At 41.0% G+C, this 17,324-nt stretch overlaps 1 protein-coding gene across 1 annotated transcript in view; it reads left to right on the top strand.

Moving 5' to 3' along the window:
- Positions 1 to 17,324, top strand: part of LOC125247915 (receptor-type tyrosine-protein phosphatase eta-like) — a 72,901-nt gene that overhangs the window by 41,356 nt on the left and 14,221 nt on the right. The window contains 21 exon segments of the mRNA XM_048159466.1: positions 5,013 to 5,261; positions 5,404 to 5,652; positions 5,938 to 6,186; positions 6,384 to 6,632; positions 6,896 to 7,141; positions 7,292 to 7,552; positions 7,838 to 8,086; positions 8,286 to 8,297; positions 8,300 to 8,533; positions 8,797 to 9,042; positions 9,193 to 9,453; positions 9,716 to 9,961; positions 10,155 to 10,415; positions 10,701 to 10,946; positions 11,141 to 11,389; positions 11,674 to 11,922; positions 12,602 to 12,859; positions 15,974 to 16,079; positions 16,184 to 16,228; positions 16,313 to 16,321; positions 16,413 to 16,500. Coding sequence (XP_048015423.1) covers positions 5,013 to 5,261; positions 5,404 to 5,652; positions 5,938 to 6,186; positions 6,384 to 6,632; positions 6,896 to 7,141; positions 7,292 to 7,552; positions 7,838 to 8,086; positions 8,286 to 8,297; positions 8,300 to 8,533; positions 8,797 to 9,042; positions 9,193 to 9,453; positions 9,716 to 9,961; positions 10,155 to 10,415; positions 10,701 to 10,946; positions 11,141 to 11,389; positions 11,674 to 11,922; positions 12,602 to 12,859; positions 15,974 to 16,079; positions 16,184 to 16,228; positions 16,313 to 16,321; positions 16,413 to 16,500 — 4,262 coding nt within the window.

Below are 17,324 nucleotides of genomic sequence, written 5' to 3'. Positions count from 1 at the left end.
AGGTCGTGACTCTCCTTTCTTGAAAAGACTTGAGTCCTGTTTGTTGTTGCCCAGCCACCGCTTGTGTATAAAAGCACAGCCGTGGGTCTGTTCAAAACTTTGGGAGAGTGAGGGTTACAGCGAGAGCTTTCTACCAGGAAAACCCCCACGGATCTCCCGCTCCTCAGTGTGTCGTGTGCTGGTGAGCTGCCTGCTGATATCGTGTGTTGCCACGGCAACCCAGCACATCATTGGCAGCTCCGATAGCTGCATGATTCCTGCCACCTGGAGGAATCATCTGTGGCTCACATCCAGTGCCTGTGAGGTGATGGCAGCTCTAGCTGTTAATTCTCATGGTGCTGCTGGACAGACCGCCTCCTTTTTGCATGCTATGGTCATCCTGCTGGCCAAGAAAATGCACGAGGGTGGTTCTGAGCCGGGGTTGATGCTGGACCCACGCATGTTGACCTTTCCCTCTGGACGAGAGAAGTGGTGGCACGGGCCCTCGGCCAGACAATGTCCACCTTTGTGGTTCAGGAACGCCATCTCTGGCTAAACCTTGCAGCGATGCGAAATGTCAACAAAGTGTGCTTTCTTGACGCTCCCATCTCACAAAGTGATCTCTTGGCAACACTGTTGTGGATTGCACGGCAGTTCCCGACAGTTCAGAAGCAGACATTTTGACCATGGTCCAGTCTGCTTGTTGCCAAGAACATCCCCCTGCGATCACCGTGAGGCCGAGTCCTCTGCAGGAAGGTGATGCAACCTGTCCCCAGGCCACTGCTTAACCTAAACGGTTGGTGAGGTGTCCATGGGACGGGTGACCCGGAGTCACAGGGAACGGCTCTTTCTCAGGAGTTGGTGTACACACCACTCCTTCCCCCGGGGGAGGACCAGGTGGAGAATCTTATTACTGTTCTGCCATTGGCCAAATGGCCAAAGGACGCAATAGAGCCTGTCCCTCCAGCCAAAATGAAGGATTTTACAGCAAGCGTCCTTCATCGTACCCAAGATAGTGGTGGGTTAGGGCCAATCTGGCATCTGCATGTCTTGAATCGGGCCCTTTATAAGCTCCCGTTCAAGTTGCTCATGCAGGAATGCATCCTCATATGTGTTCACCCCATGAATGGTTTGCAGCGATTGACCTGAAGGACACGTACTCTTGCTTTACCTTGAAATGAAATTGTTTTTTCGCTCTGCTTCGAGGGTCGAGTATACCAGTATAAGCTCTATCTTGATGACTGACTCTTTCTGGCTCACTCTCGAGATCAGTTATGCGAACACAGGGACCTGGTGCTCAGGCACCTCAGCCATCTGGGGTTTCGGGTCAACTGGGAAAAGAGCAAGCTGTTCTCTGCACAGAGCACCTCTTTTCTCAGTGTGGAGATGGACTCGGTTGGTATGACGGCGCATCTCACCAACGAGCACGCACTGTCGGTGTAGGACTCCCTGAATACGTTCAGGCGGGAGACACATGCAATTTCAGAGGGTCCAGGGGCATATGGCATCCCTAGCCACGGTCACACCGCTCGGATTGCTGCATATAAGACTGCTTGCTATTGTATACTGAGTTGTCGCAGTACATTCAGCCCGTGGTCAGAAGTTGATTTTCTACGGGCTGGAGTGCCCCTAGTACAAGTGTCCAGGCATGTTGTTGTCACAACAGATGCCTTCACCACCGGCTGGGGTGCCGTATGCAATGGGCATGCTGCATCGGGCTCCTGGACAGGACCCCATCTGCAGTCGCATATCAATTGCCTCGAGTTGCTAGCAGTACTCCTTGCCCTGCGCCGGTTACGGCCGCTGCTGCATGGCAAGCATGTACTGGTCCGGACGGACAACACATCATGTGTAACCTGAGACGTGAAACTGTGTCTTAACACGCTATGGGGAACAAAATACCCACACCACCATGCTGAGGGGAGTGCATGCCAAAGAATGGCTGGCAAAAAACAGATTCGACAATTTCAACCGAAATGTCAAAATCACTCCTTCTACTCGTCTAACAGGCTGTCAGTGACAGCATTCCCTATGGCCAACACCCAAGCTATAAACCTCAAAGAGGTCCCCAGAAATATCCAGAGGCTAGCAAGGCTGCTCAAAGGCTTGGATCAAACAACTTTAACTCCCTCGTGTCGGCGGTCACGCCGGTGTACCGTGTACTAAGCATAACGCTTTCTACCCTTAAAGGTGCCCAAGAATGCTTTTTCACAAGATGTAATATAAGTCTAAGGTGCCTCCTGAATGTGTCTGTGAAGTTTCAGCTCAAAATACCCCATCGATTTTTTTAAATTAATTTTTTTAACTGCCTATTTTGGGGCATCATTAACAATGCACTGATTTACACTCGGCGCCGCCCCCTTAAATCGCGTGCTCCCTGCCACACGAGCTGTCGACTATATTACAGCGCATTTACAAAGTTCACACAGCTAATATAACCCTCAAATGGATCTTTACAAGATGTTCGTCATGCATGCTGTATGCATGCTTCGAATTATGTGAGTAAAGTATTTATTTGGATGTTAAAGTATTATTCTGAGTGAATTTGAGGCTGTCCTCCATGGCTAACGGCTAATGCTACACTGTTGGAGAGATTTATAAAGAATGAAGTTGTGTTTATGCATTATACAGACTGCAAGTGTTTAAAAAATGAAAATAGCGATGGCTCTTGTCTCCGTGAATACAGTAAGAAACGATGGTAACTTTAACCTCATTTAACAGTACATTAGCAACATGCTAACGAAACATTTAGAAAGACAATTTACAAATATCAGTAAAAATATCATGCTATCATGGATTATGTCAGTTATTATTGCTCCATCTGCCATTTTTTGCTGTTGTTCTTGCTTACCTAGTCTGATGATTTGGCTGTGTTCAGCTCCAGACGTTAACTGGCTGCCCTTGTGTAATCCCTTTCATAATGTTGGGAACATGGGCTGGCATTATGCAAATATTGGGGCATACACCCCGACTGTTACGTAACAGTCTGTGTTATGTTGAGATTCGCCTGTTCTTCGGAGGTCGTTTAAACAAATGAGATTTATATAAGAAGGAGGAAACAATGGGGTTTGAGACTCACTGTATGTCTTTTCCATGTACTGAACTCTTGTTATTCAACTATGCCAAGGTAAATTCAATTTTTGAATCTAGGGCACCTTTAAAACAAAGGGGGGTGCAAATCTATGGGACCAGGCTTACGAGCAGGCTTCAGAAAGGGCCTACTACTCTAGCTTAACACGGCCACAGACCCGGGGCTAATGCTTGAGCTCTAAGGGAGTGTGCTTAACTCACCCTGAAAGGAGGGAGTACTCGATACACTCAGCATCACTGGTGATGGGCACATATAGGGCACAGAGCTCTGGGAGTGAAGTGAGCTAAACCGAGAAAGGGCTCAAGGGCGAAAGCCTGAGCAAAAACTCTTGCTCCAAGACGAGAACGACTGTCTGAGCTCAGCTCTGGGTGAATGGAGGCCTCAACAGGAAGAAATTCCACAGGAGGGGCCTGCAACACACGACTCCGCGACTTGATAATAATCAAAGAGCTTTTGGCTGAGAGATTACTCTAAGCTCGAACCAGATAAAGCTACTACCAAAGCTCTAGAGAGCGGAGACTTCAGCATAGTACTTTCCACTCTCTAAACGACAGGAAGTTTAACAACGCTTAAGGATAACCACCGGGAGGCTTTCTACAAAAGCCTACAACACCTGGCTATCTGTCTGTGCCTAACACCACTAGGGAACTGAAGCTCAGCATATTGCTTTTATTCTAATATCAAGAGGAGTGTCAGCTTAACCTAGGCAAATTAAGGAGACCGTAAAGCCTGCTACTCGCATTAATAGCCTAATGCAGAAGGCGGGCCCCAGCCAGGGACGACTCTCGCAATGAGAGGAGGCATACTAGGATCACTAGCTGCCAGTCCTAAGCTGGAGAGGCTCTCCTAGAAGTAGCCTACTCTGAGTTATGGCATTCTAGGAGGCGGAAAAGCTACAGCATAACCGCCTCTGTCTAAAAGACATTCGTAAAGTACTAGCCGAGGCCGGATATAGGGGCAGCCCAAAAGAAGGGCCGACACACATGCACTCATGACCTCCTTGGAGCTCAATGGATTGGAGACTTCAGCCTAACAACTAAAAGAAATGAGACCTGCTCACAACACACAGGTGGAGCTCAATGGAGTGGTAGCTTTGAATAGAAACTCTCAAGCGAGAGGAAGCCAGCTCACTCACCACAGGGTAATGACACCTACAGTCATGATCTATCTGAAGCTTGGGGGAGCGGAGGTTTCAGCATATCGCCTTTTACTTCAATTATGGGAGCTCCAGGGCCCCAGTTAAACGCCCCAATATAAAAGTATACATATATATATATATATATATATATATATATATATATATATATATATATATATATCGTAATCTAACACATAATATAGAATAAACACCCCCTTTATTTCTTTCTACAGGTCACTGAATTGTCATCAAGCATCACATATCTATGACACGGATGTACACACTGCTTGAAACATCTGCTTAAAAAAGCCATTCTTACCTCGAACAGCGTTTGAACAGCGTTTAGACAAAACAGTCCCTGAAGACGAAAAGAGGATGACTTGTTCTCTAGGTTCATCATAGACTGTCACCGGCCAATACGATTGTTGTGATTTGATAGCATTTCACACACCGGTTCCCACAGAGGCATTCCCCAATAGTGTATTAAGACGCAGTGCGAGTTCCCTTTCAAAAGGGAACCGGTAGTTCTATGTGAAATCAATACTACACTACATTGCTACATAGTGTTTAAACTCATTTACTTCTGACACACCAATATTTTTGGTCTAGAAAATTGTTAAAGAAATAGAATTATTCCCATGTCCATGCCCACTCATTTGCTCCCTTCTCTTTAGTAAAAGGACATTTTTCATAAACCAAATACATCCTAACATTCTTATCATTGCTGATGCCTTTTCTATCTAGCCTGAAAAAGTTTTCAATGCAAATTTTAATCGCCAAATGTTCCTAATTTTTCACTCACAGAGCCTGATGTCATAATGAACCTCACAGCTGATGATATTACAACATCCTCTGTGTTACTAAACTGGACTAAACCAAACGGTCAAAGCTCCCATTACCGTGTAGAATATGAAGATAAGAATGTGACTTCTGAGAACACTTCTATCAAAATAAATGGTCTAATTTCTGGAGCACAGTACACATTCAAAGTGTTTGCAGTTTCAGCTGATCATGTGACTGAGGGGAGATCCAATCAGATTTCACTGTACACCAGTAAGACCTCTGTTTGGATGTTTAATTCTAATGAAACTTCTCAACCTTTAGCTACACAAACCATTGAATATTTACTTGCTTTAAGCAGAAGACTGTACTATTTGAATTCCTAATTGGAATCCTTTTTTCTCCCGCAATACAGAGCCAAATGTGATTGGGAATCTCATAGTGTCTGAAGTCACAACATTATCTGTGTTTCTGTCATGGAATGAACCGATTGGAAATAGATCTTTCTTTAAAGTTAAATGGACTGACAAAACAAAGGAAACTAGTAACACTTCCCATAACATCACTGATCTGACTGCTGGAGTCAATTACACATTCTGCATCACTGCTGTGGCAGCAGATAATTCAACAGAAGGTGGCGCTATCTGCATCTCACAATATACAAGTATGTAAAATTATAAATTATCTTTTGCTTGCTACATAGTATGTTTAAACTCACTGACATCTGACCCATCAATATTATTTGTCTAGAAAATTGTAAAAGCACTAGAATTATTCCCACATCCACCACCACTCATTTGCTTCCTTCTCTTTAGTAAAAGGACATTTTTCATAAACCAAATACATCCTAACATTCTTATCATTCCTAATGCCTTTTCATTCTATATAGACTGAAAAAGTTTTCAATGCAAATTTTAATCACCAATTGTTCCTAATTTTTCACTCACAGAGCCTGATGTCATAATGAACCTCACAGCTGATGATATTACAACATCCTCTGTTTCACTAAACTGGACTAAACCAAACGGTCAAAGCTCCCGTTATCGTGTTGAATATGAAAATAAGAATGTGACTATTGAGAACACTTCTATCAAAATAAATGATCTAATTTCTGGAGCACAGTACACATTCAAAGTGTTTGCAGTTGCTGCTGATCATTTGACCGAAGGGAGATCCAATCAGATTTCACTGTACACCAGTAAGACCTCTGTTTGGATGTTTAATCCTAATGAAACTTCTTAACCTTTAACTACAAAATCCACTATATATTTATTTGCTTTAGGCAGAAACGTTAAAGTAACTCCTTAGGATCCCAGACTTTCTTAACTTTAGCCTATTTACAAATGCTATTTGTATTCCTAATTGTAATTCTTTTTTTTTTCTCCTGCAACACAGAGCCAAATGTGATGGGGAATCTCTTAGTGTCTGAAGTCACAACATTATCTGTGTTTCTGTCATGGAATGAACCAATTGGAAATAGATCTTTCTTTAAAATTAAATGGACTGACAAAACAAAGGAAACTAGTAACACTTCCCATAACATCACTGATTTGATTCCTGGAGTCAATTATACATTTTGCATCACTGCTGTGGCAGCAGATAATTCAACAGAAGGCGGCGCTATCTGCATCTCACAATATACGAGTATGTAACATTATAAAACATCTGTTGCTTGCTACATAGTATGTTTAAACTCACTGACATCTGACCCACCAATATTTTTTGTCTAGAAAATTGTAAAAGCACTAGAATTATTCCCACGTCCACCACCACTCATTTGCTCCCTTCTCTTTAGTAAAAGGACATAACATTTTTTATCATTGCTGATTCCTTTTCTATCTATATAGACTGAAAAAAATTTCAATGCAAGTTTTAATTGTCAAATTTTCCTACTTTTTCACTCACAGAGCCTGATGTCATAATGAACCTCACAGCAGATATTACAACATCCTCTGTTTTACTAAACTGGACTAAACCAATCGGTCAAAGCTCCCGTTACCGTGTAGAATATGAAAATAAGAATGTGACTACTGAGAACACTTCTATCAAAATAAATGGTCTAATTTCTGGAGCACAGTACACATTCAAAGTGTTTGCAGTTTCTGCTGATCATGTGACCGAAGGGAGATCCAATCAGATTTCACTGTACACCAGTAAGACCTCTGTTTGGATGTTTAATCTTAATGAAACTTCTCAACCTTTAGCTACACAAACCATTGAATATTTACTTGCTTTAAGCAGAAGACTGTACTATTTGAATTCCTAATTCCTAATTGGAATTCTTTTTCTCTCTTGCAACACAGAGCCAAATGTGATTGGGAATCTCATAGTGTCTGAAGTCACAACATTATCTGTGTTTCTGTCATGGAATGAACCGATTGGAAATAGATCTTTCTTTAAAGTTAAATGGACTGACAAAACAAATGAAAAAACAAAGGAAACTAGTAACACTTGCTATAACATCACTGATCTGACTGCTGGAGTCAATTACACATTCTGCATCACTGCTGTGGCAGCAGATAATTCAACAGAAGGTGGCGATATCTGCATCTCACAATATACAAGTATGTAAAATTATAAATTATCTTTTGCTTGCTACATAGTATGTTTAAACTCACTGACTTCTGACCCATCAATATTATTTGTCTAGAAAATTGTAAAAGCACTAGAATTATTCCCACATCCACCACCACTCATTTGCTCCCTTCTCTTTAGTGAAAGGACATTTTTCATAAACCAAATACATCCTAACATTCTTATCATTCCTAATGCCTTTTCTTTCTATATAGACTGAAAAAGTTTTCAATGCAAATTTTAATCACCAATTGTTCCTAATTTTTCACTCACAGAGCCTGATGTCATAATGAACCTCACAGCTGATGATATTACAACATCCTCTGTTTTACTAAACTGGACTAAACCAAACGGTCAAAGCTCCCGTTATCGTGTTGAATATGAAAATAAGAATGTGACTATTGAGAACACTTCTATCAAAATAAATGATCTAATTTCTGGAGCACAGTACACATTCAAAGTGTTTGCAGTTGCTGCTGATCATTTGACCGAAGGGAGATCCAATCAGATTTCACTGTACACCAGTAAGACCTCTGTTTGGTTGTTTAATCTTAATGAAACTTCTCAACCTTTAACTACAAAATCCACTATAAATTTATTTGCTTTAGGCAGAAACGTTAAAGTAACTCCTTAGGATCCCAGACTTTCTTAACTTTAGCCTATTTACAAATGCTATTTGTATTCCTAATTGTAATTCTTTTTTTTTTTTCTCCTGCAACACAGAGCCAAATGTGATGGGAATCTCTTAGTGTCTGAAGTCACAACATTATCTGTGTTTCTGTCATGGAATGAACCAATTGGAAATAGATCTTTCTTTAAAATTAAATGGACTGACAAAACAAAGGAAACTAGTAACACTTCCCATAACATCACTGATTTGATTCCTGGAGTCAATTATACATTTTGCATCACTGCTGTGGCAGCAGATAATTCAACAGAAGGCGGCGCTATCTGCATCTCACAATATACAAGTATGTAACATTATAAAACATCTGTTGCTTGCTACATAGTATGTTTAAACTCACTGACTTCTGACCCACCAATATTTTTTGTCTAGAAAATTGTAAAAGCACTAGAATTATTCCCACGTCCACCACCACTCATTTGCTCCCTTCTCTTTAGTAAAAGGACATAACATTTTTTATCATTGCTGATTCCTTTTCTATCTATATAGACTGAAAAAATTTTCAATGCAAGTTTTAATTGTCAAATTTTCCTACTTTTTCACTCACAGAGCCTGATGTCATAATGAACCTCACAGCAGATATTACAACATCCTCTGTTTTACTAAACTGGACTAAACCAATCGGTCAAAGCTCCCGTTACCGTGTAGAATATGAAAATAAGAATGTGACTACTGAGAACACTTCTATCAAAATAAATGGTCTAATTTCTGGAGCACAGTACACATTCAAAGTGTTTGCAGTTTCTGCTGATCATGTGACCGAAGGGAGATCCAATCAGATTTCACTGTACACCAGTAAGACCTCTGTTTGGATGTTTAATCCTAATGAAACTTCTCAACCTTTAGCTACACAAACCATTGAATATTTACTTGCTTTAAGCAGAAGACTGTACTATTTGAATTCCTAATTCCTAATTGGAATTCTTTTTCTCTCCTGCAACACAGAGCCAAATGTGATTGGGAATCTCATAGTGTCTGAAGTCACAACATTATCTGTGTTTCTGTCATGGAATGAAACGATTGGAAATAGATCTTTCTTTAAAGTTAAATGGACTGACAAAACAAATGAAAAAACAAAGGAAACTAGTAACACTTCCCATAACATCACTGATTTGATTCCTGGAGTCAATTATACATTTTGCATCACTGCTGTGGCAGCAGATAATTCAACAGAAGGCGGCGCTATCTGCATCTCACAATATACAAGTATGTAACATTATAAAACATCTGTTGCTTGCTACATAGTATGTTTAAACTCACTGACATCTGACCCACCAATATTTTTTGTCTAGAAAATTGTAAAAGCACTAGAATTATTCCCACGTCCACCACCACTCATTTGCTCCCTTCTCTTTAGTAAAAGGACATAACATTTTTATCATTGCTGATTCCTTTTCTATCTATATAGACTGAAAAAATTTTCAATGCAAGTTTTAATTGTCAATTTTTCCTACTTTTTCACTCACAGAGCCTGATGTCATAATGAACCTCACAGCAGATATTACAACATCCTCTGTTTTACTAAACTGGACTAAACCAATTGGTCAAAGCTCCCGTTACCGTGTAGAATATGAAAATAAGAATGTGACTACTGAGAACACTTCTATCAAAATAAATGATCTAATTTCTGGAGCACAGTACACATTCAAAGTGTTTGCAGTTTCTGCTGATCATGTGACCGAAGGGAGATCCAATCAGATTTCACTGTACACCAGTAAGACCTCTGTTTGGATGTTTAATCTTAATGAATCTTCTCAACCTTCAGCTAAAAAAACATTGAATATTTACTTGCTTTAAGCAGACAACTGTACAGTAACGCCTTAGGATCCCAGACTTTCTTAACTGTAGTCTAATTACAAATGCTTTTTGAATTCCTAATTGAAATTCTTTTTTCTCTTGCAACACAGAGCCAAATGTGATTGGGAATGTCATGGTGTCTGAAGTCACAACATCATCTGTGTTTCTGTCATGGAATGAACCGATTGGAAATAGATCTTTCTTTAAAATTAAATGGACTGACAACACAAATGAAAAAACAAATGTAACTAGTAACACTTCCCATAACATCACTGATCTGACTGCTGGAGTCAATTACACATTCTGCATCACTGCTGTGGCAGCAGATAATTCAACAGAAGGCGGCGCTGTCTGCATCTCACAATATACAAGTATGTAAAATTATAAAATATCTGTTGCTTGCTACATAGTTTGTTTAAAATAATTGACTTCTGACCCACCAATATTTTTTGTCTAGAAAATTGTAAAAGCACCAGAATTATTCCCATGTCCACCACCACTCATTTGCTCCCTTCTCTTTAGTAAAAGGACATTTTTCATAAACGAAATACATCCTAACATTCTTATCACTGGTGTTGCCTTTTCTATCTATATAGACTGAAAAAGTTTTCAATGCAAATTTTAATCACCAAATGTTTCTAATTTTTCATTCACAGAGCCTGATGTCATAATGAACCTCACAGCAGATATTACAACATCCTCTGTTTTACTAAACTGGACTAAACCAAACGGTCAAAGCTCCCGTTATCGTGTAGAATATGAAAATAAGAATGTGACTACTGAGAACACTTTTATCAAAATAAGTGATCTAATTTCTGGAGCACAGTACACATTCAAAGTGTTTGCAGTTTCAGCTGATCATGTGACTGAGGGGAGATCCAATCAGATTTCACTGTACACCAGTAAGACCTCTGTTTGGATGTTGAATCCTAATGAAACTTCTCAACCTTTAGCTACAAAATCCATTATATATTTATTTGCTTTAAGCAGAAGACTGTACAGTAACACCTTAGGATCCCAGACTTTCTTAACTCTAGTCTAATTACAAATGCTATTTGTATTGCTAATTGTAATTCTTTTTTCTCCTGCAACACAGAGCCAAATGTGATTGGGAATCTCACAGTGTCTGAAGTCACAACATCATCTGTGTTTCTGTCATGGAATGAACCGATTGGAAATAGATCTTTCTTTAAAGTTAAATGGACTGACAAAACAAAGGAAACTAGTAACACTTTCCATAACATCACTGATCTGACTGCTGGAGTCAGTTACACATTCTGCATCACTGCTGTGGCAGCAGATAATTCAACAGAAGGCGGCGCTATCTGCATCTCAAAATATACACGTATGTAAAATTATAAAACAACTGTTGCTTGATACATAGTATGTTTAAACTCATTGACTTCTGACCCACCTATATTTTTTGTCTAGAAAATTGTAAAAGCACTAGAATTATTCCCACGTCCACCACCACTCATTTGCTCCCTTCTCTTTAGTAAAATGACAATTTTCATAAATAAAATACATCCTAACATTTTTATCATTGCTTTTGCCTTTTCTAGCTATAAAGCCTGAAAAAGTTTCAATGCAAATTTTAATAGCCAAATGTTCCTAATTTTTCACTCACAGAGCCTGATGTCATAATGAACCTCACAGCTGATGATATTACAACATCCTCTGTTTTACTAAACTGGACTAAACCAAATGGTCAAAGCTCCCATTACCGTGTAGAATATGAAGATAAGAACATGACTACTGCGAACACTTCTATCAAAATAAATGATCTAATTTCTGGAGCACAGTACACATTCAAAGTGTTTGCAGTTGCTGCTGATCATGTGACCAAGGGGAGATCCATTCAGATTTCACTGTACACCAGTAAGACCTCTGTTTGGTTGTTTAATCTTAATGAAACTTCTCAACCTTCAGCTACAAAATCCATTGAATATTTACTTGCTTTAAGCAATAAAACTGTACAGTAATACATTAGGATCCCAGACTTTCTTAACTCTAGTCTAATTACAAATGCTATTTGAATTCCTAATTGGAATTAATTTTCCTCACACAACACAGAGCCAAAATACGCTTTTTTTTTTTCTCTTCTAAAAGCACTGGAGCTATTTGTCCAAATCTCCATCCAATGCTCCCATTACAGAGTAAATATTGAAGTACTGATTTGACTTTCAATATAACCTTCATCAAAATAAATAATATAGATTTGATTTGTAAAGCTAGCTTATTTGCATATTAGTATACAAGCACATTATCTTTCATTAAGTGTTCTGATGTTGGTCGTATATCAATGAGTTTTGTCAGAAGACCAACTATCTTTTTGGTTTGGTTTTCTTGATAATGTGAGAATTTCATCACATATGTCAGCAGTCTTCTGAGCCTTCAAGCTTGACATAATCTCATATTTACAGAAAATTGTACAGTGACATTTTATGCCCATAGACTCATGGAGCTCTGGTTGCTATATGAATTCATAATTGCATCATTTTTTTCATGTGTTTTAATTCTCCCTATAACCAACACACATTATTTGCTTCCCACGCAGAGCCAAATATGATCAGGAGTCTAAATGCATCTGAAGTCACAACATCATCTGTGTTTCTGACATGGGATGAACCAAGTGGAAATAGATCTTTCTTTAAACTTAAATGGACTGAAGAGAAAAGGACGTATACAACAACTACTAACACTTCCTATCACATCACTAATCTGAAACCTGGAGTCAATTACACATTTTGTATCACAGCTGTGGCAGCAGATCATTCAACAGAAGGCGAGACTTTCTGCATCTCACAATATACCAGTATGTAAAATTATAAAATATCTGTCATTTACCTCTTCCTGACTATCAATGTGCAACCTCCATTAAAATAAATAAAATAGATAGTGGTTTTTAAGGCTAACGTCTTAGTGACGTATGTAACCTTAGTTCCCTGAATAGGGAATGAGACTCTGCGTCTTTGGGAATGCCTCTGCGTGATTGCATCGTGAAGCACATATGAAATCAGTCCAATGTGCTGACGGAACGTCATAGGCGGGTGACGTCACTGACCAGGAACTATAAAGCCTACCTCAAAACCCATTCATTCAGGTTATGGAAAACTGAAGCAAGTCGCTAACGGGCACACTGGGAGTATGTCAGGGTGACGCAGCGTCTCGTTCCCTATTCAGGGAACTAAGGTTACATACGTAACCGAGACGTTCCCTTTCAAGGGAACTCACGCTGCGTCAAACGCTTTGGGAATAACAATCCCCACGTCGCCATTTGAGCAAGTGACCGTCTGTGTGAAATCGATACGCACACTAGGACGATAGCATCTGCGCCCCTGGAGTTGAGCCGAGGTCCAGCTCATAGAACCTCAGGAAGGTCCAGGACCAGCCTGCCGCATCACAAACTTCCTGGAGAGAGAAACTCCTGATAATAGTGCTTTGGAAGCAGCCATACCCCGGGTCGAGTGAGCTCGGGCAGCCAATGGTGAAGGCTGACCAGCCAACTCGTAAGCAAGACCAGGAAAAGCTTAATCTAATGCCCTGACAGGGCACAGCAGATTAAGCTTTTCCTGGTCTGATGTCCGAAAAGGAGGGGGACAGACGGCCTGCAGCACGAGAGGCCAAGCCCATAGTTTCCACAACTTCGTGCAGGGGTGAAAGATCGACCTGCTCGCCTGAGAGAGAAGGTCCATCCTGATCGAAATCTCCATCGGAGAGCCATCTAGCAAGGACATCAGGTCCGAGAACCATACTCAGGCCGGCCAAAACAGGATTACTAACAACAGCAGGACACCGTCCTGGCGAACTCTCTCCAGAACTCCCGGAAGCAGCGCAATCAGGGGAAATGCATACAGGTGTAGCCTCGGCCACGGCTGTAACATAGCAATCAGCCACAACATAAGAGCTCCACCACCTCGGAGAGCACCTGCATGCGCAAGGGTGTCAGAGCTGCGTTTACACCTTTGGTGAGGGTGTGGGGTGACAGTGCTAGGCCGAAGGGAAGAACCCAATATTGGTAAGCTTCGCCCCCAAAAGCAAACCTCAGGAACTTCCTGTGTTGTGGGAGGATAGATACATGGAAGGCTGGCCTCTGGTGTATTTTGTGTATAATGAGGTGAACGCCGTCTGGCTTCGGAGGGGACCAGCCTCAGGATCCTGATATCTCTGGCGTCAGGATTCTTCGACAAAGCATTTTAGCAGCAATGACGGTCCTCAGATCTGTCTTGCCCTTTGAGGACTTCGCCTGCGGGCATTGCCCCGCCTCCCAGCTCCTTGGAGGAGGAGTACGGTTAGCAACGCTCTCCTGCTGGTGTTGTCTATGTGCGGAGCTCATAGTTGGCTTTGGCTGCTCCCACCCAGCAGCCACAGAGACCAGGGTTCGGCGGGGAAAAAACTGCTGTAGAGCTGCAGCTTGTTTCTTTAATTCGAAAAACCTCTCGGTGACAGCAGAGGTAGCATCACCGAAGACGCCAGAAGGGTTAAGCGGAGCATCCAGGAGGAAGGTTTTATCTCTATCTTTTATCTCTGTGAGATTCAACCATATGTGCCTCTCTGTGGCCATTAGGGCTGCCATAGACCGGGTGATAGAATGGGCCATCTCCTTGGTGGCACGGAGAGCTAAATCAGCTGACTGACTCAGCTCCTCGATGACATCCGCCCCCACATTTTCACTTTCCCCAAGGTCTCTTAGCAGAACAGCTTGGTATGCCTGCAAGATGGACATAGTATGCAGACATGCCGCAGCCTGACCTGCAGCTGAGTACGCTTTGCTCACCAGTGCGGATGTAGTTTTAAGTGGCTTGGTGGGCAGAGTCAGGGCTTTAAGGGACGATACAGACTGAGGGGAGAGATGGCTCACAAGCGTCTCTTCCGCCCTTGGCATCGCCCCATAACCGTCCCTTTTCATATCTAACACATTACTGTATGTAGATGTTTGAGGTGTAAATATACGGTATGAGACAGGCTTATTCAACAATATTCAACTTGGCCACAGCACAAGTCAACATCTCCACAAGCTCCTCACTAGCAGGAGACTGAAGTGGCGAGTCTTCAGCTTCACTTGTTTCCACACTAGCAACATCCAACTCCTCAGAACTGGATGTCATCAGTGCAGCTGCCTCAACCTGAGTGGAAGAAACCGCAGTGCGTGCTTCCTGACTCCGAATAGAGACATTAGATCCAACAGGTGAGTGCTGAGATAGGGCAGCGCCCGTCTCTAAAACCTCTGTTAGATCCATCTGCGAACCCCATGACATCAGGCGCCTGTCTGCCTCGGCAGAAGTGAGACCTGAGCCACGAGGAACGCAAGCCGAACTGCCCTCCTCAAAGAGGGCTCAGTGCAGCGTTCTCATGGGAAGAAGATCACAATGCTCACAAGCAGCTCCTTCTAGAGCTGCTTGGGCATGCTGCACTCCCAAACAAACAAAACTCCCAAACAAAATACACATCTGGTGTGTATCCCTGCCCGTAATGAAACGAGGGTAATAATATAGTGCCATAATAATATAGTGTTGGTAGACAGACAACAATAAATAGGACAAACGATTTCACATGTAGCACTTGCTGAAGACACAGAAGCTGAATGAATGGGTTTTCAGGTAGGCTTTATAGTTCCTGGTAAGTGACATCACCTGCCATGCAGAGGCGTTCCCAAAGTGTTTGACGCAGCACGAGTTCCCTTGAAAGGGAACCTATTTGCATCTCAGTACACTGGCATGTCATCTAGTTTCATTAAATGATGTGATAGGGTTAATATAATCAGTAATTGCTTTCTTCTTTTACATTTTAAAACACATTACAAATGGAACTACTTCCTAATCCAGAAGAAAGAACAACAAAATATGGAATCAGTTACAATAATATTAGTGGCATCTCAACTGCCGTTTCTTTATTGGGAACATATTTAATAATTTTATCATATTCTCAGACATAGACGACGTTGTGCCTGGTCTTGGTGTGATTGTTGGCTCTGTTGTGGCAGTGATCTGTTTTCTCTTTATCATCACTCTCATTTTCTTCTTCTATTCAAGAAGGTGAGTTGCCAGTATCATCAGAAAAGTGAAGATTGGATAGAGATCAAGATATACAGTTATCCAGATTCATTTTATTAACATTTCTATTTTACTCTCTGTTACAGACAAACACAAAAACAATGTCCTGACATCCCTGTACACAACCTTAGGTAATTTTGATGTGTTTATATATGAATATTGATTTGACAAAAATCTAAATTGTTACTGAATTCTTTTTTACTTTCTATTTCCAGAGATAAAATGTAAGTAACTTTTTATTATTAATTCATATACTGTTTTTAATTATTTTTAAAGTCGTAACAATGTTCTTTAATTTGTTTTTGTCATACACAGTAATCTTGCTTTAAGAATAGAAGATTATGACGAATACTTTAAGCGGAAACATGCGGATTCCAACTGTGGTTTTGCTGAAGAGTATGAGGTACACATGTAAAATGTCTCTCTCTCTCTCTCTCTCTATGTGTATATATATATATATATATATATATATATATATATATATATATACATATATACACATACAGTGGTGTGAAAAAGTGCTTGACAGTGAGTGACTGGCCTAGCTTTATGTCTGAAACAGCTGAGAGGATCGATGCTATGCGAGCAGGCAACAGACGAGCATGCATGACATTCGAATCCCATACTACGCCTAGATAAGTGGTTCTCTGAGCAGAAGAAAACACACTTTTCTTCGCGTTTAGCCTCAACCCCAACCTGATTTTTTTTTTGCATGTTTGTCACACTTTAATGTTTCAGATCATCAAATTTAAATATGAATCAAAGATGACACAAGTAAACACAACATGCAGGTTTTTATTTTGAAGGGAAAACAAAATCCAAACCCACATGGCCCTGTGTGAAAAAGTGCTTGCCCCCCGCTGTTAAAACATAACTGTGGTTTATCAAACCCGAGTTCAGTTTCTCTAGCCACACTTAGGCCTGATTACTGCCACGCCTGTTCGTAATCAAGAAATCACTTAAATAGGACCTGCCTGACAAAGTGAAGTAGACTAAAAGATCCTCAAAAGCTACACATCATGTTGCGATCCAAAAGAAATTCAGGAACAAATGAGAAAGAAAGTAATTGAGATCTATCAATCTGGAAAAGGTTATAAAGCCATTTCTAAAGCTCTGGGACTCCAGCGAACCACAGTGAGAGCCATTATCCACAAATGGTGAAAACATGGAACAGTGGTGAACCTTCCCAGGAGTGGCCGGCCGACCAAAATTACCCCAAGAGCACAG

Source organism: Megalobrama amblycephala, linkage group LG15, assembly GCF_018812025.1.
Source record: "Megalobrama amblycephala isolate DHTTF-2021 linkage group LG15, ASM1881202v1, whole genome shotgun sequence".
Taxonomy (NCBI): Eukaryota; Metazoa; Chordata; class Actinopteri; order Cypriniformes; family Xenocyprididae; genus Megalobrama; species Megalobrama amblycephala.
This window is presented reverse-complemented; position numbering and strand designations above follow the sequence as displayed.